Source organism: Rattus norvegicus, chromosome 11, assembly GCF_021556685.1.
Source record: "Rattus norvegicus strain SHRSP/BbbUtx chromosome 11, alternate assembly SHRSP_T2T, whole genome shotgun sequence".
NCBI lineage: Eukaryota > Metazoa > Chordata > Mammalia > Rodentia > Muridae > Rattus > Rattus norvegicus.
In genome coordinates this window covers 45,711,343-45,736,052 of record NC_141544.1, presented here as the reverse complement: position 1 = coordinate 45,736,052, position 24,710 = coordinate 45,711,343, and the positions used below count along the sequence as shown (strand labels likewise).

General features: G+C 47.7%; 1 protein-coding gene across 15 annotated transcripts in view; it reads left to right on the top strand.

Annotated features, from left to right (window-relative positions):
- Positions 1–14,071: 14,071 nt before the first annotated feature.
- Runx1 (RUNX family transcription factor 1) overlaps positions 14,072–24,710 on the top strand; it is a 239,814-nt gene continuing 229,175 nt past the window's right edge. For 5 of the 15 annotated variants that reach the window (XM_087576817.1, XM_087576812.1, XM_087576808.1 and 2 more), the window contains exons 1-2: positions 19,076–19,216; positions 19,446–19,561. In XM_087576817.1, coding sequence (XP_087432943.1) covers positions 19,504–19,561 — 58 coding nt within the window. In that variant the 5' untranslated portion in view covers positions 19,076–19,216; positions 19,446–19,503. Of the gene's footprint in view, positions 14,576–14,935; positions 15,063–19,075; positions 19,245–19,445; positions 19,562–24,710 lie in introns of those variants that run through there. The other 10 variants (XM_087576813.1, XM_087576811.1, XM_087576803.1 and 7 more) reach the window with 6 other exon arrangements.

The following is a 24,710-nucleotide window of genomic DNA, read 5'->3' as shown; positions in this document are numbered from 1 at the left end:
AAACTGATAGAGGACACAGATTTCTTTCCCTGCCATACTTAACATTTGTGTATTGATTAAGCTTTGCCAACTTGACACAAGCTAGGGCTATCGGGAAGAGGGAACGTCAGCTGGACAAAAATGCTTCCATTAGATGGGCTTGCAGGCAAGATCCTGGGCTATTTCCTTGATTATTCATTGGTGTGGGCTGGCCCACCAGGGGACCAATCCCACAAAGGGTGGCACCACCCCTGAGCATGTGGTCCTGGATCGACTAAGAAACCGGGCTGAGCAAACCGATAAGCACCTTTCCTCCACAGCTGCTGTTTCCGTGCCTGCCTCTGGGTTCCTGCCTTGAGTTCCTGGCCTGCCTTGCTCTGATAGTTGATGTGGTGTAGAAGTATAAGCCAATTAAACCCTATCCTCCCTACGCTGTTTTTGGTCATAGTGTTTCTTTCATCCCAGCATCTAGAGAAAGCTGATACAGTTGGTCTTTCTAAAGCTGTGCCAGCACCCCAGAAGCAGTTTTAAATATCGTACACCCTTCTATCACTTACAGCCTTGGTTACTTTTAGAAACTGGACAACTTCCAAGTCGATAGGCAAAAGTGGCAATGAAAGAACTGGGAAATCTCATTGTTTAATCGGGGGCGGAAGTCGCCTTGGTCCCTCCAGAGAAGAAGCTCCTGTTTGTATCAGACACCTTTGAATGTTACTGTTTTTATTCCAGTTGCATCCTTACAAGTGTGCATTGTGAGCTCCAGCATCACGCAGGTCAAATCAGGAAGAGCTCATCCACTCCACTGTCTGAGCTTAAAAGCCCATAGGAGGGGCCACCACCGGTCTATCTACAGTGCTGGGATACAGTTACCATTTTCTTAGAACTAAAAAAAAAAAAAAAAAAAAAAATGGAGGCTCTCAAAGGTCACCCTCAAGAACTGAGATTGGTTTAATTTATCGATAAGGAGGATTTATTTTACTTGGTTTTCCATGCTCCATTACTGCTCGCTTGGTTCCACATGGTCAAAATGGTGGAAGCACATGCTCGTAATTTTGTTGCCTTTTAATAGGAAGCGGTCTGGCTCTATACCCTTCCTATTCCTTAGAAGTCTAGAAAATGAAAAGGACTACCTAGTTCGCTCAAGCTCTCAGGAAAACAAGCTAGGTGGATTGTCTAGTGGCTCCCTCACCGTGTTAATGGCCTATTTCTACTATAACAAACCACTGAGAAACCCTCCCGTTCTCTTAAACAAGTTCTTGGACCTGACCACAAGGTGAAGGTCTTTTTTTCCTGCTCTGACAGTCAACTTAATTCCCTTAAAGGTGATGAGTGATGGCCAGGGACATTTTGTTTTTCTTTCTCCCACCGAGGTTTTAATTCTCTGGCCTGTAAACAGGTCCGTGTTGGAACCAGAAGGCAGAACGAGGACCAGAAGCGAAGAGCGTTATCCTGTGGTTTAGGCTGGATAAACTCACTACAACAGTGGCCTTCTCAACTGAAGGCTGAACTTGTAAAGCGCAGATCTAAGTCCTGTAGCTGTCCAAAAGAAAAAAGGAAAGGAAAAAAACATCAAAAGCAGAGGACTGGGCGTCTGTTTTCTGTGTCTCTCCCCAGCACGGCAGCCCTGCATCCCCACCTAATCCCCGTTGCTAGTCTCTGTGCAATCACGAAGAGCTCAGAATAGAAATAGTTTTGTCTGTATGTAGTGGAAAACACCAGTTTAAACAGGATGTTGGAGATCAGGGCGCCTGACCCAGAACACGGGCCAGGGCAGACATGAAAGCCCACTCCGTTTCATTCACAAAGGTTTTCTGGGACGAAGCTCCCTCTCAGCCTAAACAGAGTCACGCACAGGCTGGCCCTGCCGCTCCCACGCTGCTTCCAGAAGGCAGGCGAGCTCTTTGAAAGCTCTTCCTACTGCAGCTTCGGTGGACTACAGCCACAAGCAGGACTGGGAGCAATTACCCCTTCCAAGAGCTTGCTCCCCTGTGAGGGACCCTCTCTGCCAGGCAGTTCCTACCAGAAGAGCAAGAGGGAAGCAGCCGGGGCTGTCCCAGGCTGGCTTGTTTTCTCTCCCTTCGCTGGGACAGTTTCAACTGATTTTGATTACCCTGGCGCCAAATAAATGAAAACATTTCATAGATATATAATCATCCATCACTGTGAAGAAAGGGAAAATGTTTCATGTTCAGTGTGTTTATAAATACACTTAATGAAAACAGGATAGCACTGTCTTTTCCACCACCGCGTAGCCGCTGCTGTTGGCCAGATCTGCACCAGATTGCCCTGCGCGGTCATTCCCAGATCCCTAACTAAGCAGCCATCAGCCATTTTGCTCTGACGACTGAGAACCCGAGGAAGTCCACAGGAAGGAACTTCCATCCAAGGCCACCCTCTAACCCCCTGCTTCTTTACACGAGACAGGGATGGGATGAATTAGCTGAATCCAACCTGTCTCCATCCGACTTAAGGACTGTATGCGCTTGCGCCTCAGACTGGGGAGTGGCGGGGAGGAGGGTAAACAAATGCCCAGTGGAACTTCGTGCAGCTCATGAGTTCTGAGGATACCAAGGGGAAGGCCCCAATCTACACTGCAGGTTAGAAATGACATTTCTGTACATTCTGTGTGTACTGACATTTAAGGCGATTTTGAGGGCTGTACACAGGCAAGGTTATACTTTAGAGAAGAAAATTGGGGACGTGGGGGGCAGAAGGAGAGGCTGGAGAGATAGCCCAGTGGTTAAGAGCTATCGCAGCTCTTCTAGGGGTCTTAAGTTCATTTCCTAACACCCACATGGTTGCTCACAACTTCCTGTAAGTCTAGCTCCAGGGGTCCGACGTGCACTTCTGGCCCACGATTATAAAATTGTTACGTTCCTTCTCCTGTGATTTTGATACTCTTATCGATTGTAATGTAAATACGTGACACATAGGATGTCTGATATGCAACTCCTAAATCCAGAACCACTGCACTTTTTGCTCCAGGCTGGGCTTAAAACCTTCTTTAGCCGAAGAAGGAAAGCAGCAGAAACGGTGGCCACCACTCACAAACTTGTTTCAAACCGGAGAACTACACTCACGTCTGCTCATTCCCTGTAACCTCTACATGATCCAACCTGGGCCAACATTCTTAAGAATCAGAAGACACGGGAAAGAGACTCATGCTCACTTCAACCTCCTAGACCAACCAATCTCAACATATGGGAGATCTCAGCCGACATCAGCAGAGCTGCTCTCCCAACCTGCAGCTGACCTTAAACTCCTGAGGCTCTTGTTGGGGCCATGGTGGCAGACCCGCAGCCCCAAGAGCATTGACACGCATGCTAAGATTCTTCTGCCGGTGTGTGCTTGTATAATGCAGCAGGATTGTGGCAACAGATGACAGAAAGATGCTCAACAAAAATGTGTCAGAGTCCTACAGCTAAAAACACTGTATCAATTGCTCACCTCATTGTCGTCCAAATACCACAAACTGTCAGAGAAGATACTTCTAGCTGCCAGTCAGACGTGGCCAGCACTAACAATGTGAGTGGCTAAGAAGTGGCCAGGGTGTTTGGGGGCAGGAAAGGTTTGTCATTGAGAATCATTTTGTAGTGAGTAGTTAGGTCACACCGCCTTCCATCGAATAAGATCTAACGTGACCCAAAGGCACCCTGCCTTTCATAAAGACAGAGAGAAGCGCAGGCCCAGACACAGCCAAGCTGTATTATCCCTCCACAAGGCTTTTTACATCTCCAAGGGAACCTAGGGCTGCTTTGTAGTATAATTGAACACCTTATAAATAATATGTACTGTGCAGACGAAAGACAATAAAACTGGGCACTAACTCCTACGAACCCTGTGAACTTTAAAGAAAATAGTTCTATTCATCTCAAGTAAATGGCCCCAGAGCGTGTGAAATTTGAATTCCTGGGGAGATAATTTCCCTCTTTCCTATCTCAGGCAGTTCTCTGGTTAAGAAACTAGAATGGAAACTGAAGGACATATTGTGGAATGGGTGAGTAGTAAGCCATGGAGGGCTTGGGGCAGCCTGTGTGGGTGGGGAGCCATGGCTCTCCATGTTTCCAGTGTGACTCTGCCAACTGTGGAGCTTGCACCTTGGTCTTCTCATCTGCAAAATGGGCCTGTTGGTGACTTTCCTCACTGCTCTGCCAGTATCCTGTCAGAAACAACTTAGGTGATGATTGATGGCTGATTTGTCCCACAGTCTCAGAAGGTCCGTGATCATTTCGCATGGGACTTGTGACAGGGGCTCGTCCTCCATCCCTGAAGGATAGAGCATGGAGACAGGAGACAGAACCGGGGACCTGTGGCTACTTTGTATAGGCTTTGCCTCCAGTTTTCCACACCACACCCAGTAGAGAGGTAGCAGCTGGGAACCACGCATTCCACACAGGAGCCTGGGATGGACATTTTACATTCAAACTGTGACACAGGTTACAACTGATCCTGTGAGCATGAGATAAGACACACATACATGATATAAGATAACATGAATAAGAATACACTTGGTGCCAGGAACGTGGCAGGTGATCCTCTAATGAAAGGTCTAATAAACTAATCAACCCCAACTGTTGCTAATGAGTGCTTTTTTTGTTTTGTTTTTTTAAATAGAGGGTTTCATGTAGCCAAAGCTGGCCTCAAACTGAGTATGGAGCCAAGGCTGGTCTTGAACATCTGATCCTCCTAACCCAACCTCCCAGGTGCTGGTATTATGGGCTAATGGCATCACCTCTGGCTGTAATTAATAAACTCTTACTTAATTCATCCAAGTGTAGATGAAGTCACCATCAGGCACTTGCCCATCATTTATTGACTACTTCTTATTCTCCTTTTTAAAGGGACTGTTCTTTCAGAGACTGTTGACTTGATAATTAAAAATTCATGAGGAAATTGTGCTGGTTAGCTTTTCTTCAACTTGACACGAGCTAGAGTCACCTGGGAAGAGAGAGGATCAATTAAGGAATTGCCTTCACCAGACTGACCTGTGAACGTGTCTGTGGGCATTGTCTTGATCAATGATTAATGTGGAAGGGCCTTGCCCACTGTGGGCGGCGTGACCCCTAGGCAGGTGGTCTTGAATTTCTGTCTAAGAATTCAGGCTGAGCAAACCATGGGAAGCAAGCCAATAAGCAGCCTTCCTCCACAGTTTGTGCTTCAGTTTCTGCCTCCAGGTTTCCACCTTCAGCTCCCACCTTGGCTTCTCTTGATGACTGTAACCTGTAAACCATATAAAACTTTCCCTCTACCACGTTGCTTTTGGCCATGATGCTTGATCCCAGCAACAGAAAGCAAACTAGAACAACAGGGCTCTTTTATTCTTCTGATCACCTCGAGTAAAAGAAAAATTGCTAGAAGACAAGTTCTTGTCATTCTGTGTCTTTTCTGTCAGTGTAGGCCCGTCCTTGGGCAGAGATGCAAAATTTCATTATCTCTGTGACTACAAAAAAAATTGATTTTACTTGTTCTAGTGTTGAAGAGAGATTAAGTAATAAAATAATATAGTAATAAAATAAAATAAACTTAATAAAATTGGAATAAGTTGATAACCAGATATCTAAGATGCTCAGGAACGTGCAAAACATGACCAAGTTTAAGGAAATTTTACTCCCATGCTGCTGTCCCCAGTATATATGCACGAATACAAGAGAATGGAATAGCAAAGATGACTACAACGTAAAGTTATGGCGAGAAGACAATGTGTACCAAAAATGTACTTGTAGCATTGACCATCTAGATATCTGGGGGAAAGAAAACTGCAGGAAAAAAATTTTATCTCCTGTCCCAATTAGCTTTAATTATCTACTCTACACAGTCTAGAGTCATCTGAGAAAGGAATCTCAATTGGTGAGTTGCCTAAGTTAGGCTCGCTTGGCAACATATCTGGGGTCAGATGGGGTGTTCTTGACTGTTAATTGAAGTATGAGAGCCCAGTCCACTGTGGGTGGCACCATCCCTAGGAAGGTGGCCTTCAACCACTGAAGGAAGGCAGCTGAGCACAAGCCTGCCTGTGAACCAGGCAGCAAGCAGCATCCTCTATGGTCTCCTCACACCTCATTTGGCTGTGAGGTAAGTTCCTTGGTCAGTGGTGATGCTATGTACAACGGCAATCAGGCCCACCCCGGGATCTTGTTTCAGTTCCTCTCCTGATTTTGCTGCATATTGGGCTATAACCTGTGAGCCAAAATAAACCCTTTTCTACCATTAAGTTGATTTTAGCCAAAATATTTGTCATAAGAACAGAAAGCACATATTCCCCTCCAACAAAGTTATGGGTTATCAAAACCAGAAGAAATTTGATGAGCCATGAGATCTGTCCCAAACAGAGAAATGCCTGGGGTCTAGATAACTAACATGGAGTCCTTTACAGTAGGAGAGAGACAACGATATTCAGAAGAGAGATGGATTCTTTTCAAAAGCCTGTGTTCAGCCCAGAAAGGTGCTGTAAAAATGGCTGCCTATTGCAGTTTCAACCCAAATAAAGGTAGTGAATGAGGCCAATACCAACTCATAAAATACGCTGGTAGGGACGGTGAAGTTTGAACTGGAGAGTAGAGCGTAACATTTCTTGGCCCAGCAAAGGAAATGTGTGGAATGTCGGTGGCCTTCTTCCCGGGTCTCCCTCTCATCGGATAAGCACCCTGAGGTCAAGAGCCTGTCTCATTCATTTCTCAACTATTTGTCTTCATCTGTCTTCTTCCCCCAGTACCAAACCCAGAGCCCAACACAGGCTTGGTATCAGTCAAGGTGTATTAAGTAAGTGGACAAAGTACATGGCCCGAGCATCCACAATCATTTAGTAAGGGTGTCGACAGGGGCGCTTTCCTTCCTTTTAGCACATACAGCATCTATGCTTTGCACACTCGTGAGCCAGCTCACAAGAGATCAATCATTAGCTGAGAGCAGTGGAGAGGAACAGACTTGTCGGATATTGGTTAAAGCCAATGGCGCCATACTGGTCAACTTGACCATGACCACGAACTACCCCAATGCCAGTGGCTGGTTTTTCCCTTGATTGACAGGTCACTGACACCTTAAGCATGGCATGGTGTCAGTCTCTAGGAGTCTCTAGAGTGTTCAGTCCTACCACCCACTGAGGTCCGCAGCAGATACTTCTCTTGTTGCTGTAGTGAAACGCCTGGCGAAGAGAACTTAAGGAAGGAAGGGTTTGTTTAGACTTCACAGTACAGTTGATGGGCCTTGGTGATGGGGACCATTCAGATGTGGACCCCATCCCATGCAGTGATGCCACTCATGTTTATAGTATATCTCCCCACCTCAGTTAACTCAATCCCAGTTCTCTCACTGGCCTGGGCGGGGCTGTGTTTCCTCTGGGAGGCAATCGATTGGAGTAACAATCGATTAACTACCAAAAGGCCATTGTGATTTCTGACTAAGGTAGTAATGAATATAAATGTTTTGACTGATGGTTCATGTTACTGGTATTCTAATGATACTTGGGGAACGATGTAAAGAAATAACACCCTTGATATCTGAGGCCCAAAGTAGAAAGTGACTGAAACCATTTAACTAATTTACTATCTCTTGGTTAGCAGGAGCAGGAATATGAAGCCGTGTCTTCCCAGACTCCTCATGGGTTTGGAAGTACTTTTCCATTCTCTGTCATTTATGGAAAAGACCACAGGGTAGGACGTTTGTCAGTTTTCAATAGCAGAAATTTTGTTTTGTTTTGTTTTGTTTTGTTTTGTTTTTCCGGAGCTGAGGACCGAACCCAGGGCCTTGCACTTGCTAGGCAAGCACTCTACCACTGAGCTAAGTCCTCAAGCCTGTCAGTTTTCAATAGCAGCACAGAAACCGCACCAGGAGAGTCACTGTGTCCTTGGTTCGTGGTTTGTACCAAGCATCTTTCTAAGTGATTCTCAAGCATCAACCAGCTTAGTCCTCACTGTGACCCTCGGGGACTCCTGAATACCATTACTGCCACTTCACAGCAGTCTTGCAAAGACACAGTTGTGTCTTCCCCACCCAGCAGACAAGGAAGCCAAACACCCAGACCTTAAGCCTGAAGGCAGGTAGAGTGTAGGTAGCTGAGGTGGCTGAGCTCGGGTTCAAACCCATGTACAGTGCCTTCCGAGTTCACACTCATGTCATGACCTTCTTGCTCCAGGACTTAATGACGAAGGGCTATTTTTGTCTGTTTTTCTTTCCTCGCTGACATGATGCCTGGCACACAGGGCCTCACTGTGAGTCCATCTCCATTTTCAACGTTGCTCTGGGATTTTCCTTCCGAGGCCATACCCGGGAGGGAAAGGGGGTTGTGCACCCAATTTTGCTTTTAATGCTTTTGCGATTAACCTTCGTAGATGGCCATCTGGCTAAGCTCTACCTCATCTTTATTAATATAATATATAATGATATATTCTATAATATAGATATATTAGATTTCCTGACACCCAGCACCACACATAGCCAGAACTAGTAGCTGTTTGCTTAACATAAATCAGGGGAAGCTTCCAAACCATTTCTGGTTGCTGGAAGGAAGCTTGAGCTGATCAGGATATCAGTGTAGAGGAGGGGGAGCTGTGTCTTCAGTGTTGACTTGGCCACAGGGCCCTGAGGTGAGCCTGCAGCCAGCAGCCACCCATCCTGGGGCTCTTGTTTCTGAACATTTGCTGCCTGCCCACGGTGGTTGGTAATTGCTGGGTTCATTGTGAGCCTTCGCTCTCTCAGGTGTATTTCCTAAGCCAACATGAAAGGAAAATGATAAGAACCAGCGCAGGGGGGTGTTTATGTTTTCGGCCCTGGCCGATTGTTCCTGACCTAAAACAACAGTTAGGGCAGATGGAAGGCCCGGGATTACAGCCTGGACCACAATGGAAACCCAAAACTCTTCTTGCAAGAGCGTGCCCTGCACCCAGCTGTCATCCACTTGCAGCTACCATAGCTGCCACCCCGTAATTAACACGCCTGGGCTCCCCTTTGGAGAGAAGCAGAGACAAACAATAACGCATGTGTCCTCCCAGGCCAGAGGCAGGTGAGTCCAACACAAGAAAAGACAAAGCCAAGAGTCCCTTCTGCCATTGTTTCTTACAGCTGGGCAAGCCTCTCTCAAGGTAAGGCTGGTGTTTGACATTCCCCAGGGCCTCGGAAAGGGGTGCAGGACAAGGGAAGGAGGGAACCAGCAGCAGCCCACACAGATGGAAAGTCCTGAGACTCCACAGTATGGCCCCTCAGGACGTGAGCCTCCCTCCTCAGGCTCCCTGCTTTTAAAGAGACACACGCACCTACCGGAATCTCACATCTTGACCATGGGCAGAGGTTGAGACATGAGTGAAATGAATTTAATTAAAAATTACCCAGTGGGGCGGGACAGATGTCTCAGTGGATAAACAGACACTCACTCACACAGAGGACCTGGATCCATTCTCAGCACCCACATAAGGCAGCTCAAACCACTTCTGGCTCCAGGGGATCCTGCCATACGCACGTGTTGCGTATACAGGCAAGCGGGTACACAGAGATTCTTGTCATTTTACCTGGTTAAGTTTGAGTTCAGATCAACAGGGAAAAAAAGACAAAAAACAACAACAAAAAAAAAAAAAACAAAAAAAACAAAGAAACAAACCAAAAAAACCCTTTATTCCTCCATGTTTCACGCAGCACTGGAACCGTGTACAGATCTTTTTCCTTCTCTCTCTAAAATTCAAAATTAATGATACACTTTGCCGTCGTGGTGTTTGCCTTTTTATTTCCTGCTAACTCACTAGCCTGACCTCCTTATATCAGAGGAGAGCATCCTTGGTGAAGGTAAATTTGAACTTCAGGGTAAATACGGCACTCCGTCAAGGTGAGGGCTTGGCGGCCATACTGTGGAGTCACGTGACTCCCGTGACTCTTTCCAGTACATTTAGTCTAACCACTCGAATAAGCCAAAGTCAGCTACAGTGGTCAGTGGGGTTAATTAAGCATCCTGAGGTGTTCCCAGAGGGTATGGACTCTGCCCATAGAATCTCACTGCTGCCCCATCCCCCCATCCCATTTCCTAACGAGAAGGTGCCTGAGGGACCTTCCAAGGCCCATACGGACCCAAGTTGGGCAAAGCACAGTGTCACAGTGCTCCTAGCATGGGCTCATCACTGGGTTTCTTCGTTTGCACTTCCATTGGCAAAATTGAAAAGGATACATTTGTGACACCATTGAATCTGCCCAACCCCATGGTTCCTGGGTGACAGAAGCCTAGAAAGCTGCTATTAGGCACCTGGGCTGATCCAAAAGAAGACGGTGGCTTCCTTGCAAAGCAGAACGGATAGCAGCTGACCACTGCCAGTCAAGCAAAATTGTCTTCACCCATGAACATGAAGACGCCACAGGAAACAAAGATCAATCGCTGGGGTGACCGTAGCCCCACTGCCTCCTCAGATGAGTTCTCCATGAGGTAAACCAACTTTAAGACTGCCACTGGGCATGGCGGTGCTCGCCGGTACTCCCAGCCCTTGAGAGGCTGAGGCAGGCGGTTCCCTGTGAGTTTGAGGCCAGCCCAGTCTACAGAGTGACATCCAAGAGTGGAGGGAGAGCTAAAGGACTATGGGAAGTTGGGGCTTGTTGCACTTTCGTGCCAAGCAAGGACGTTGTAAAGACAGAAATCAGTACCCTGATCTCCAGAGGGGTGGGGACTGAGTGTGGGGATCTTGTTGGTTTCTGAAGCCAGCTTTGCTACAGGTGATTTCCTATAAGGGAAAAACTCACTCAAGTTATATTTTAATTAAGATCCAACTTGAGGGGCTGAAGAGATGGCTCGGTGGTTAAGAGTGATTGGTGCTCTACCACAGGACCCAAGTTTGAATCCCAGCATCCACACACATTGGGAAGCTCACAGTCACATGTAACTCCAGCTCCAGGAGATCCACACACTTTTGGCCTCATCAGACACCACACACACACACACACACACACACACACACACACACACAATTTTTAAAGTAAGAGAAAGTAAAGTACCTCGTATCATGGAATCACAATGGTGATTGATGTCTGTTTTATTTCATGAAATGTGTTTTTCAGGTCCACCTATGTTATAGCACACACCAAATTGGCATTTCCCTCTGAGACAGAGTAATATTCCATGGTGTGTGAGTACCGCATTTGTTCATGCACACTGCGATGGCTAATTTTGGTTGTCAACTTAACACACTTAGGAAAAAGCAACCTCAGCTGAGGAAATAGCTTCATCAGATTGGCCCTTGGGCCATTGAGTATTTTCTTGATTATTGATTAATGTGGGTGGATTAGTTCACTATGGGCGGTGCCATTCCTGGGCAGGTGGTCTTGGGGTGCAAAAGAAAGGGATCTGACCACGGATCCAGAAGCAAGCCAAGAAACAACTTTCTCCCATGGCCTCCAGTGCTCCTGCTTGAGTTCCCGTCCTGGATTCCCCCATGATGGGCTGCAATAAGGACTTGTAAACTGGAGAAACTCTTTCTTGCCCAAGTTAAGTTTGATTGATTACTGCCAGGGAGGAGCTGCTGAGGGCACCTGGTAAATCGCTCGCTGTGATTTACCCGGCCTTTACATCCCTAAAAGCTATTTGGATTTGTTTTACAGTAGCCATGTCTGTTGTTTTCCTTGATGAAGACATAAGGTCCCACTGCCTAGACGAGGCTAGCCTTGGCTTACGATGAACACCAGGAATTGGGATCACACTGTCCTATCACCCCTCTGTGATATGTGAAATGACAGTTTCTCCACTCCTTGACTAGATAAGAAAGGTCCTGTGTCCTGTAAATCAGTCTCAGATGCCAAAGTGGCAAGTGTATTAGAACCAACACTGCACCCATGGGGTGGGCTGGGAGAGCGTAGGCTCTTTGTTCCTATGGCATCCCTGCCCATGCTTCCTGGGAATAAACAAATGTGGGTCTCAGATACTGTGGAATATTGCTCTGCCTCTGAAAGAAATACCATTTCGGTGTGTGCTACAACCTAGGTAGACCAGGAAAACAGGCTTAGTGAACCCTCACGCCTTCGTGCTTGGAAAGGCAAGAGAAGAGAGGAAGGGGAGCCGCTGGGCTGCTTGTTTGTGCCTGCCTGGCTTTCTCTGGACCTCACACTTAGCTCAGTTCTCCCAAGCTCTGCAGATGCTCACTGTACTACACCGGGCTCTCACTGCCACGCCCACCTCCTCATCTGTAGTTGTGGGGCTCACTGAGCATCTGATGATCAGCTGAGTGCAGATGCTATCACTGGGACAACTGGCTGTCTTCTGTGTGACTTCCCCGTCACTGCACTAACCTGGGCATGCGCTAAAGGGCAGGCACTATTCCACCTCAAATCTCTACTTGCCAGGCTTGTGGTGAAGCCCAGTCAGAACAAGGGGGTAAATGTGTGACTACAGGGAGGCACAGAGTCTCCGGGCCACTCAGGTTGGATGTGGTACTTAGATGTGCTTCGAAGTAGTTCCTCAGTTTCCTTCTCTGCTGTTACTAAGAACCCGAGGGAGAGAAATCTGAAACAGAACCATGGACCAGATCTTCCTGCCTGCTCTTTCCAGAAATACAGCCAGTTTCTAAGTGGTCCACAGGAAGAGAAAGGAACCCAAAAAGAAGGAAACTGAAATACACACCACATCATTTTAACTGACAATGTTTTGTTTCTCAATGTAGTTCATGTATTTTTGAAATTTTAAGGTTCTGAAAGAATTTTAGCCTGCACATATAGGACTAGGTTATATCATATCAAAGCAAGGGGCTCAAAAACGGATAATGCAGGCGTGGAGTTGCACTTCTGTAATTCAACAAGTAGGCAGAGGTAGGTAGGATGTGGGTCAAAGTCAGCCTTGCCTTAGATGTGTAGTGAGACTCTATCAAGACAAAACTGGAGTCGGGGCAATGGTTCAGCGGGTAAAAGGCTTGCTGTACAAACATCAGGATCTGAGCTCGAATCTCCAGAACTCATATAAAGCCAGGTATAGCAGAGTAAATATATATTCCCAGTGCTCATATAAAAATAATATAAAACCCAACATCAAACAACTAAGGAAGTCTGATTCAAACAATGTGGAAAGCGAACACATGCACACACAATTACACAACCACACACACAATTACACAACCACACACACAATTACACAAAAACACACATATACACACTACCACACAGCCACACACACACAACCACACACATAACACACACATACACACACAACCACACACATATACACACACACAAAACCACACACTCACACATACACACAACTACACACACACATATACACACAACTACACACACACATATACACACAACTACACACACAATCAATCAACTACACACAACCACACACATATACACACACTACCACACAACCACACACACAAAAAGCCACACATACATACAACCACACACAACCACACACACACACAACCACACACACACAACCACACACACACAATCACACACACACAATCACACACACAATCACACACATATACAACCACACACACAATTACACAACCATACACACATATACAACCACACACACAATTACACAACCACACACATATACACAATACCACACAAACACACACATGCAACCATACACAACCACACACAAAAGACCACACACACACAACCACACACACAACACACACATATACACAAAGCCACACACAAACAACCATACACACAACACACACAAAAGACCACACACACACAACCACACACACACAAAACCAGATACTCACACATACACACAACTATACACACACACATATACACACAACCACACACATATACACACACTACCACATAACCACACACACACAACCACACACACAATTACACAACCACACACACAATCACACAACCATACACACACATATACAAAGTGATCAACATTTGAAATTTCTCTAGCATCAACTACAAAGGCTGTTTTCAGCTCCAACCTCTCTGTTCCTGGCACCATGCCTGTATGATACTTGGCTCGTGTCCATATTAAAATTCACGTGTTGGCTGTTTCCATATTGAAATGCCCAACCACAATTCTCTCTCTTAGTTCATTCAAAACCATTTTGCATAGTCCGAACAGTTACTGATCCCCATGGCACCCCAGTGATAAAGGTGGCTTTATGCTTTGCCCTGTGGGAGACTGTGCATTTGACTGACAGAGAAGCAGGAAAAGAGGCAACACTCACAATAAAAGTCCAAAGTCCTCAGGACCAAGTGCTTGCTGAACACCAGCTCAGACATGGAGCCTTCTGACCCAGTGAACTCTGGCTTCTCTCACAGAAACTTGCGTTTCCCTTAGCATTCTTTGCATGACACCATCAGCCCCAACACTGGGCTGGGAAGTGGAGTACTAACTACCAGACTGTCTCCATTGTTTGACCAAACAGTGAACACGGCACATTTCTACCAAAGTGGGTTCGGGTTGCCCAATTTTGCCCTCCTGGTAGCAAGTGGCAGCAAGAACAGAAAGGCAAATGGTCTGTACGGAGAGCTACCCCAAACAAGTTCTGTGGCCTGAGGCAGGTCTGAAGTGATTCGGATGCTCCAGTAGTCAGTGACCAGCCTCCTGGGTACCCATGGAAATGGAGCATCTGGCGCAAGAAGGATGAGGAAGCTGTCGGAGATACGGACAAAGGAGGTGAGCCCTTCCTCTGAAGGTCAGAGGATGGCCTCAGGGTGGTCATGACTACAGAACACGGGAAGGACCTAGGGGATGGGCCGGCCTGGAGGGGGGGACGCCAAGGCCACCTGCAGGCACCTGCTGTTAGGACTCATGGTGACTGTCCGGTACAGCACACAGCATTCCACACACATCCAGAACTACAAACTCGGTGAAACCGAGAGTCCTGGCTGCTGTGCGGAAACTCTCAGGACTTAGAGCTTCTGCCAGGGCGGCAGGATGGAAGGCTGGCTGCCTCAGTCACTGTGGGGGGGGGGGGATGTCACAGAGCCAGACGGTGGCCTTCCTCCTTCCTTTTCTTTCCAAATGCTGGAATAGCTGAGTGAGGCTACTCCCTCACTCTCAGGAGTCTCCTCCAGCTTCAGTGTGCACAGGAGTTGGTGGCCTGGACTGTGACTGAATCTGACCCAGGAGACTGAGGACCGAGTCAAGACTTTGATTCCTGGTGAGTTCCCAGACCGGTCATAGCTGCTACTCTGGGGGTCTCTGTGGATTACAGCAAAATGACTCAAACTCTTCACTATGAACATGTCACTAGATGGCTGTCAGGTCTTTAGACAGTGTTCTTTTAAGGACTTGGTTTCAGTGCCTCCCTCCTTTCTCTGCTCCCTGCTTCCCTCCTTCCTTCCTTCCCTCCTTCCTTCCTTCCTTCCTCCTTCCTTCCTTCCATCTTTTCTTTCTATTTCCTGTTTTCCCTGAGTACACATATTATCATCTAGGAAGATCTTGGAAATGAATAGTAAAAACCCTCTTGGCTAACAAATTGTCTTCTAGGGACTAAAATTTACACTTTTGATTTTTACCCAAATGAGGAAAACTCCAGGACTGTACACACACACACTCACACACACACACACACACACACACACACACACACACACACACCCAAACCCCACAACACATACACACAGATACATATGCATGCACACACACATACACATTTACATGCCACATCCCCCACACCTCCCCACATGCATGCACAAACCCCCCATACCACAAACACATGCTCACACACACACATACATACCGAATGCACACACACACACACACACACACACACACACACACACACACACCCTGCGCTGTAAATGTCCAGATAGGAAGGCTGTTAACAAACAGGAGGAAGCCTCGGGTTCTCCAGTCAGTTTAGCTGTCAGAGCTGCCTAGAGCAAGTTCTGTTCAGTCCACAGAGCTTTGATGTCTGTGCGTCAGTTATAAATCCCCGAGCTCGCTGCTGGCTAACACATTTAACAGCTCCTGCCTCTGTCGCAGAGCAAAGATATAACAACAAAGAGAAAAGTCTGTGTGGGGTCTGGAGAGAGCTCAGTGAGCAAAGTGTTGACCTCACGGGGCCCAAGTTTGATCCCTAGAATCCACCTTGAGGGGTCTACACTTAGAATCTCAGCACTGAGAAGGTAGGAACAGGAGGTATCTCTCAGGCTCACTGGCCAGTCTAGCCTAATGAGTGAGCCCCAGGCCCGAGCCCCGGGCCACTGAAGGCCCCTGTCTTTAAAAGGGAAAACAAAGTGGCTGACACTTGAGAAAGACCTCTGGCTTCCTCACGCCGGGCACTCCTGTGAGCACAGACATTCATGTACCACATACACACACACACATGCACAACCCACACTCTATAGAAATGACTTAGCGTCTTAACAGTGTTATCATCTGAGGACTTTTGATTCAGTCTAGTTTGAGGACATCCATCCGTACCCACACTTTCTGTCCAGAGAATCTGTGCACCTACGTGTAGACTTCAGAGAAAGCACAAAGTTACTCTACGATGAAAACCCTAACCGGAGAGAGAGAGTGTTTTAATTGGATGGGGTTGCTCGAAGAGCTCTCCACATTAATTACTGGGTTATGCAACTCTATAGCTTTCAACCTTCCCTGGTATTTTTATAGGGGCCATTAACAAAGACACCTGAGCGTTTCCCCACCCCACCCTGGAGAGTGGCATCTTGGTAACTTTGCCAACCGGAGTATGAAGATTTCTGCGGCGTTCTTTGGCAGAACCACAGTCCCCTGCAGCAACCCCAGTATGGTTCCCAGGCCAGCAGCCTGGGGTCTGAGTCAGCAGCAGGAACGAGGCTAGCGGGGTGGGCCCGCCCAAGAACTTAAAGAATCTTCAACAGTTCTGCCTAAAATGGGATTAAGTATTTCTTTAGGCAGTTCGGCGGTGACAGACGTGTCTTTTTTGTCTTTGGGCTCTCAAGGAAGTGTAAAAAGCAGTTTGCTGGCAGCCACCTGAATCTCTCCTAGCTGTCATGGTCTTAGAGAGGCCGAGAAAAGCTTTAACGGCTGCTGTCTTGGTGAGCCATGAAGTCTTGCTTGAGCTTCCGTGACTGTCATCATAGGGCTGGCCAAGGACTCACGCCTTTGTATTCTGCCCCCTGCTGCCTCGCTGTAGCCAGGGCCCAGAGATGACAGCCTACAGTGAGACCTGCAGACCAGAAGTGGACCAGAAGTCTATCCTGAAAGCTTTTACCTACCCATCCGCCTGGCCCTATGAAGACCCCCAAAGGCAGAGACACTCTGGGCATCTAAACCATCCTCGTGGGCACGCCTAAGGCTAAAAGCATCTGGGGGTTTCTGAAGTGAAATGACTACAGGATTAATGTGCATGGACACTTGAGTGTCTCGCTCTTGGGAAGTGAGTCACCTTCAAGAAGCCAGCTGCAGCTGTGGGCTTGGATCTTGGGAGCTTCCCCATGGCTTAGAGCACGACCTGACTGGAGATTCTACTTGGGGGTGTGGGGGACGACAGTGCCGGGCTGGAATTTGTTTAGACGCAGCAACGCAGAGACAGAATGAGGATCATATTAACAAGGGATTTGAATAATGGGGATTATATTAACAAGGGATTTGAATCAAGAAGGCCACGTGAAAGTGCACGTCGTGTTTAGATATTAATAAGGTTCATAAAAGACGTACAGGCCACTGTTTTCTCGAGTGTGAGTCAAGTGTGGGCATTTGCTGCTAACTGCTCAGAGAGCCTGGGAGAAAGAATCCCTGGGTTTCTAATCCCCACCTTGGTCGAAGCAGGATCAGGTACAATGGGAGTCTGGCCCTTTAGAGAGACCTGTGTCATTACTACCCCAGAGCCCCTGCATGTGCAAAACTAGCTCCATCAAAACCAAATGAGAGTTTCCTCGGGGGTTCGGACTTAGAGATGCACCTTGCATACCTGGGGCTTGGGCTCCAGGGCTGGCACTAGATCTACGCTGCTCAAGGTACAGCTTCTCATCCGGACGCACCTTGAAATTGAGGGGAATTGGACAGAGGGAAAGGAAGAGCCAAGCAAGAAGAGAGAGCCAGGCCTCACCTGGGGATTACAGAGAGAGGAAGGCCTCACTTGTCAGCAAGGAAAACAGAGAAACTGGGGAGGTAAATGGGTAGAGGTGAACAGAATAGCTCACACCCGTGGACTCATCTTTTCTTTATTGCCCGCCCCCAGAAAATGTGGCTGCCGGAGGCAGAAGGACTGCATAATATTCCCCTCAGGTGACTGGGAGGAGGCAGGTTTGTTGGGTTTCTGTTCATGGAGTCAAAGAGCAATTTTCCCTAGAGGTGTGAGCTGGACAATTTCTTTGAGGCAAGCAGAGAAAGGCTATCGGCAGCTCTTATAGGTACAAGCAATAAATAAGCAGCCAGCTACACACAGGCTGTGGCGCTGCCCTGTGAGGAAATTCTCCTTCTCTGCTTTCCTCAAAACTTCCTAATACGAGTGTGGGAGCTGGTGCCAGTGTGGAGAGCTCACCCTGGTTTCCTCTGCTTCCCAAAAGTCTGTCCACCAAGGGGGAAGAAAGCCACCAAGTACGTCGATTGGGTTTCGATTAGAAGGGTCTGTTCATCCCACAGTTAAAAAACATCTTAGATTTCCCCAAGCTTTGGAATGTCAGTAACTTGCTAGCCTGGCCCTCTCAGGGTCAGCCACTCACAGAAATGGGCTCTTCATCGACTTTCCTCCTCCTCAGTCCTACTTGCTTTTACCAAGAACCCAGCTCTACCAAGCTGGTGCCCAGCGTTTAAGCCACGAGAGCCGCATCCGGGCTCGGCAGCGAGTTGGTGCCAACGTAGAATTGCTGTTGGATAAACAGCAAGGCAATCTTTATCTAAATCATCAGTTGTTCCTCAAACCACAAATAACAACAGGATCTGAACGCCACTAAATCTGCAAAGAACAGAGAGACATCAAGGAAAGACTGAGGCAGGGGATTTCTGTTTGTTGTTTATTTGTTGTGCTTTTTTTTTTCCTTCACAGCCCCTCTCTTCTAAGCCCTGCTCAACTGTTTTCTTACACAGCCTGGGGGAGGGCAGGTGGAGGGCAGGAAGGGCATAGCTCAGAAAGTTTAAAAAAAAAAAAAGAAATTGACATCACTTAAGTCACGTGGTTGGCAAGAGCCAATGGTGGTGGGTTGTGGAAAGGGGAACAGTTAAATTTGTAATTTGGGTTGTGTGAAAACTTCTTTGGACCTCATAAACAACCACAGAACCACAAGTTGGGTACCCTGGCAGTGTCAGAAGTGTAAGCCCAGCACAGTGGTCAGCAGGCAGGACGAATCACACTGAATGCAAACCACAGACTTTTGCAGAGCGGTGAGCAGCTCAGCCCACAGCATAGGCGGTGCTTCTTTTTTTCTTCCTTTTTTTTTTAATCTTTAACAATTTGAATATTTGTTTCTGCGACAATACTTCCCCCCAGCCCCCACCCCACAGGGCCCATGGAGTAGCAGAGGTGTTAAGGTTGCGTGTAGAAAGAGACTCGGGGAGCCATGGTGGGAGATGAGGTCAGAGTAAGTGTCCTTTCTTGGTTTTTGCTCTGAAGGTAAAAGAAATCATCGAATCCCCCGCCTTCGGGAGAGGTGCCTTTTCGAAAGGAAACGATGGCTTCAGACAGCATTTTTGAGTCATTTCCTTCATATCCACAGTGCTTCGTGAGAGGTGAGTACGCTGGTCTTTTTATTTCTGATTTCGCTCAGCCTTGCACGGACTAAGATGGCAGCCTGTGGACCCTCCGGTGCCTGCCTGAGGTCCCTGCCGGCTCGTGGGAGTAGGAATTCAAGCAGAGGGCAGTGATTCTTGAGACCGTGAGATTATTGTTTGTCAGACGCCGTGCTGCAGGGACTTTTAGTCAATGCTTCGTTAGGCTGTTGAAATACTTGGTTGCTGGGTGAAAGTTGTATCCAGTGCTTTGGGCCGATCTCGTTTCAAGTCCCAGAGATTAGAGGACTGGCTCGGAGGACACTCTTTGGGTTTTAGCTGGCTGTGCCTTGCCCTGAATGACTTGAAGGCAGCAAGCTGTCTGGCCCCGGGTGCTGAGTTCAGCTTGCCCCGGGGTTTAGCGGGCTCAGTGCTGAGCTGACCGGAAGAGCCGGTGCCAGCAGTGTGGGCTTGGAGAGGCAGCTCACAGGTATACCTTGGATCAGCATGGAGATTTCAGGGCCAAAGTGGCCACTCGACAGAGGACAGGATCTGGGCAGACTTGTTCTGGGAAAAATCATCAGAAGAGGCTGTGTTGTGCTGTGGTTTTTCTTTCAGCCTCAATTGAAAGAGGCAGCCAGGCATTGCTCAAGACAGAAAGCCAGTAAGTTGTGGTACACGGCCTCCTCAGAAAGAACTACGAAGCCATTTCCTAAGTCCACAATTCTCACAGCAGAAATTACTAGATTACAGACTCATAGGTAGGCACCATGGAGGTCCCTCAACCTTCCTGCCATTTTTATAGCAGTTCTTAGGAAACTTACAAAGCTGGAGTCCAGCCATAGAGTCTGTGTGTGCTGGCTGGGTCTTTGATGATACATGGGGACCGAGTATAAGTAAATAAAAACAGTGGCATAAAAATATCACAAAGACATGGCTGTGTGTCCCGATGTGCAGTTCAATACTCTGGCAGAGCCCAGTGGAATGGGGGGAATCATTCGTTTTCTGGATACAAATAATTGTGCACACTCAACCAGTATCTGTGAGTCATTATTATTCATACAGCTGAGTGAGCGGGGGCCTGGCCCGCTACTTTGTCACACAAAGGCTATTGAGGTTGTGGTGGAGGTCTATGCTGAAACATAAAAATTGGAGGAAGGGGTGGGGTGTGTGTGTGTGTGTGTGTGTGTGTGTGTGTGTGTGGTATGAATGTGTGTGTGTATCCTATATGTATGTATGTGTGGTATGTATGTGTGGGGGGTATGGGGTGTGTGTGTGTGTGTGTGTGTCTCTCTCTCTCTCTCTCTCTCTATATATATATATATATATATATGTAGCATATGTATGTGTGCGGTATGGTATATGTGTATTGTGCATGTGTGCGTGCATTGTGTGTGCTGTGTGTATGTGTGTGGGGGGGATGTGGGTCTATGTGCATGTGGTATATTGTATGTGGTATGGTACATATGTGTGTGTGTGCTGTGTGTATGTGTAGGTGCATGTGTGTGTACTGTGTCTATGTGTGTGTGTGGTGTGGTGTGTGCATGTTTGTGTGCTGTGTATAGGTGTGTGTGCATGTGTGTATGCTGTGTGTATGTGTGTGTGGTGTGGTGTGTGTCTATGTGCATGTGGTATATTATGTGTGATGTGATATATATGTGTGTGTGCTGTGTGTGTGTGCATGTGTGTGTGGTATGTATGTTGTGTGGTGTGGTGTGTGTCTAGGTGTATGTGGTATAAGTGCGTATGTGTGTTAGGTGTGTATGTATGTGTGTGGTGTGTGTGTATGTGCATGTTAGGTGTGTGTGTGTGTTAGGTGTGTGTGTGTATGTGTGTGTGGTGTGGTGTGTGTCTATGTGCATGTGCTATATTATGTGTGATGTGATATATATGTGTGTGTGTGCTGTGTGTGTGTGTGCATGTGTGTGGTGTGGTGTGTGTCTATGTGTATGTGGTATAAGTGTGTGTGTGTTAGGTGTGTGTGTATGTGTGTGGTGTGTGTATGTGCATGTAAGGTATGTATGTGTGTGTGTTAGGGGTGTGTGTGTGTGTGTGTGTGTGTGTGTGTGTGGCGGCACGTGTGCTTTTGGGTTTGGGGAGTGGCATCAGGATTTAAGGAGGAGAAGAAAGCAAGTCATTAACCAGTTCCAAGCTTTAAATTAAAGGGCTTCCAAGTGCTCCCTTGCTGGCGGCAGAGAAAACTGAGTGAGGCTGAATCATGGGGACGGACTGGTTCGAGTCACGTGTCTCCCAGTGTCCTGCAGAGAGTTAGGCAGAGACAGCAGCCCTGGGGGCCTCTGGTGAGAAGCCACCAACTGTTCACAGGTTGTGTTTGCTCTGGGCAGCCGACAAGTTAAGGAAGTCACCTTTGTAGGAAAATGCCTGGCTTACTCTCCTCTCAAAGCATGCTCCAAACGGTTACTGTTTCCTATTAGATGAACTCGGGAAGACAGGAGCAGGGAACTTTGAACATTCCAGCGGATCATAGGTGACTGCAGCCTGCAGTGCTGCCCTTCTAGCATGCCTGTATGAGTCCAACAGAAGGACGGTTAGGGATGCGGTAACCAGGAACTCAAACAAGCCTGACGCCTGCACCTGCTTCCCCAGTGCGGGAGCAAGAGTCTGTTTACATTCAGCAGGCTACCTGGACAGATCCTGGTTCTTATCAAAACCCAGAAAGGGCTGGGGAGATGTGTAAATGCTTACCGTGCAAGCGTGAAGACCCAAGTTTGAATCCCTAGAAGCTTTATAAAAGCCAGGTGCAGGGTTGGGGATTTGGCACAGTGGAAGAGCGCTTGCCTAGCAAGCGCAAGGCCCTGGGTTCGGTCCCCAGCTCCGGAAAAAAAAGAAAAGAAAAAAAAAAAGCCAGGTGCAGAGGCATATTCCACCTGTAACCCCAGCATTCCTACAGGGAGACAGCAGTTAGAGACAGGGCCTCCCTGGAGGCTCATGGGCCAGCTGGTCTGGAGTGCGTATGTAACAGCAAACAACAAAGAGACCCTGCCTCCAACAAGACGGGAGGTGAGGACCACCAGCTCGAAAGGTTATCCTCTGGCTCCAACATGTACACTGTGACATGCGTGTGTTCGCACACCCCCACGTGACTATGCACATGTGCACATAACACGGAATGCATACATCACATATATGCACTGTTGCTTTTCTTCCCTTTAAATCAACACAGTTCATCTGAAAAGGCCTCACTCACTCCTCCGAGCAAACTGGAATGGATGGAGGGAAAGGGGCTGTCAGAGTCCACAGCTGATAAATAAGTTGGAGCCTCAGCATGGAACCTGAGGGAGTTCTTGACAACTCCTTTGTTAATATTATTCCTTCTGTCCTAGGGACCTGTCAACACAGGGGATTAAATGGCCCACATCAGCTACCCGTGACACTCACTCTAGCCAGAATGGCAGCAATACTTGGCTTTTTTTTTTCATCCCACTTGATCCCAACTCCAGACCTCCACCCCCCCTCACCCTGCTTCTGTCTCCTAGCCAGTCTCCTGGCCCCCCAGGCCACAGGCTGACCACTCCTAGGGCTCCTCAGGGTGGCTGCTTCTGCCTGTAATTTATGGCCTGTGCTCCCTCCAGGAGGAGCAGCCACTGTGAGCGGGGTGGTTCCCAGCATCTTGTTTTCCTCCTGGCTTGGTACTTTATCAGTCCCCGGCAATCATCACAGGAGGAAACCTGTAACTCACTTTCAGCCTGATACCACTGTGGAAACGGGGAGAAAACAGAGATGGGGAACCAAGGAAGCCATTGTTCCCTTTCTCGTGAGAGTTGGGCCAGCATCTGAGACAGTGGCACGCAAAAAGAATGTGGTCTACCACAGAGAGCTCCTCTCCCCTCTATCACCCCACACCAGGTTCCCACTTAGTCTGCCTAAGCAAGAAGATAAGACTCGGTCGAGACTCTCAGGAACTATCACACGTGGTTGGAGACGTGAAACTCTTGCAGAAACCCAACTTGGTCCCCTCAGAAGGTGCAATGAACTGCACAAAAGAGATGACTGGTGGAGAGGAGGTGCTGGGGGAGCTGCTACATCCCCCCCCCCCCCGTTTTTTCAAAATGCCTCGGGCAACCTCGCTCTTAGAAGTGGCTTAGTGGTATAGGCAAAGCCTGAATGCCGAGATGCCTCTGAGTTCCTAGAACCACGGGTAGAAATCTCAGCAGTGTGGCTCTGTGCCTCGAGTCATCCGGCAAAGCTGTTCAACAGGAATCAAAGAACCGAGGCCAGCTGTGTGCGGTGTGTTCTCCCATAAACACACGTCCACCACTATTTAAAGGCGTGGAGACACTTCCTCTCACACCACAGAAGACTTAGGGGACAGCCAGTCATAGATGGAGCTGTGTGTGGCTTTGTCCACCGTGCAGAACCTGCTAGTGAGTGACCAGGCTACTGTAACAAAATATCACAGACTTGCTGACTTAAAAAGCAGAAATGTGTTTCCTCGTGGTCTGGAGGCCAGGCGTTTGACGCCAAAATATCAGCAACTTTGTTTTTTGGTTTTAGGGTTTCGGGGTTTTTTTTGTGGGGAGTGTCTCTCTCAGTCACTTACTTGTTGCCTCTTCTGGCCTCTCTCTCTCTCTCTCTCTCTCTCTCTCTCTCTCTCTCTCTCTCTCTCTCTATGTTTCAATATTTAGCCCAGCCTGATCTAGCACTCACTGTGTAGCCCAGGATAACCTTGGATCCTAACATTCTTCCTGCCCAGACTCTTAAAAATCAGAGTCTTATGATTGCTGGTGAGATCTACCAAACCCAGTTCCTCGCCTCCTCTTACAAGGACATCAGACAGAGCATAGTACACCCCCATACCTCCTTCTATCTGATTGCTTCTAGAATGTTCTATACCCAGCGCAGGCAGAGTCTGAGGAACTTGTGGTTAAAACCCGAACGTATGAACTTGTGTCAGGGAATGATGTAGCCCCTGGCATGGCAGCGTCTTGGCAAATCTGCCTCCTTTTGTCCATAAGGAGGCCAGCATAAAGCAAGTGGCCAGATGGAGCCCTGGACATTGGAGAATCAGACCCTGCCACCCCTGTGAGATGAATTTTCACATCTGAGGTTGCCCATGCATGATGAAACTAATTTTTAAAAAGGTTTTAAAAACAATCTAAGCGTGCCCTCGTAGCCTTCACCTCACACTCTTTCTGTATACTGACGGCAG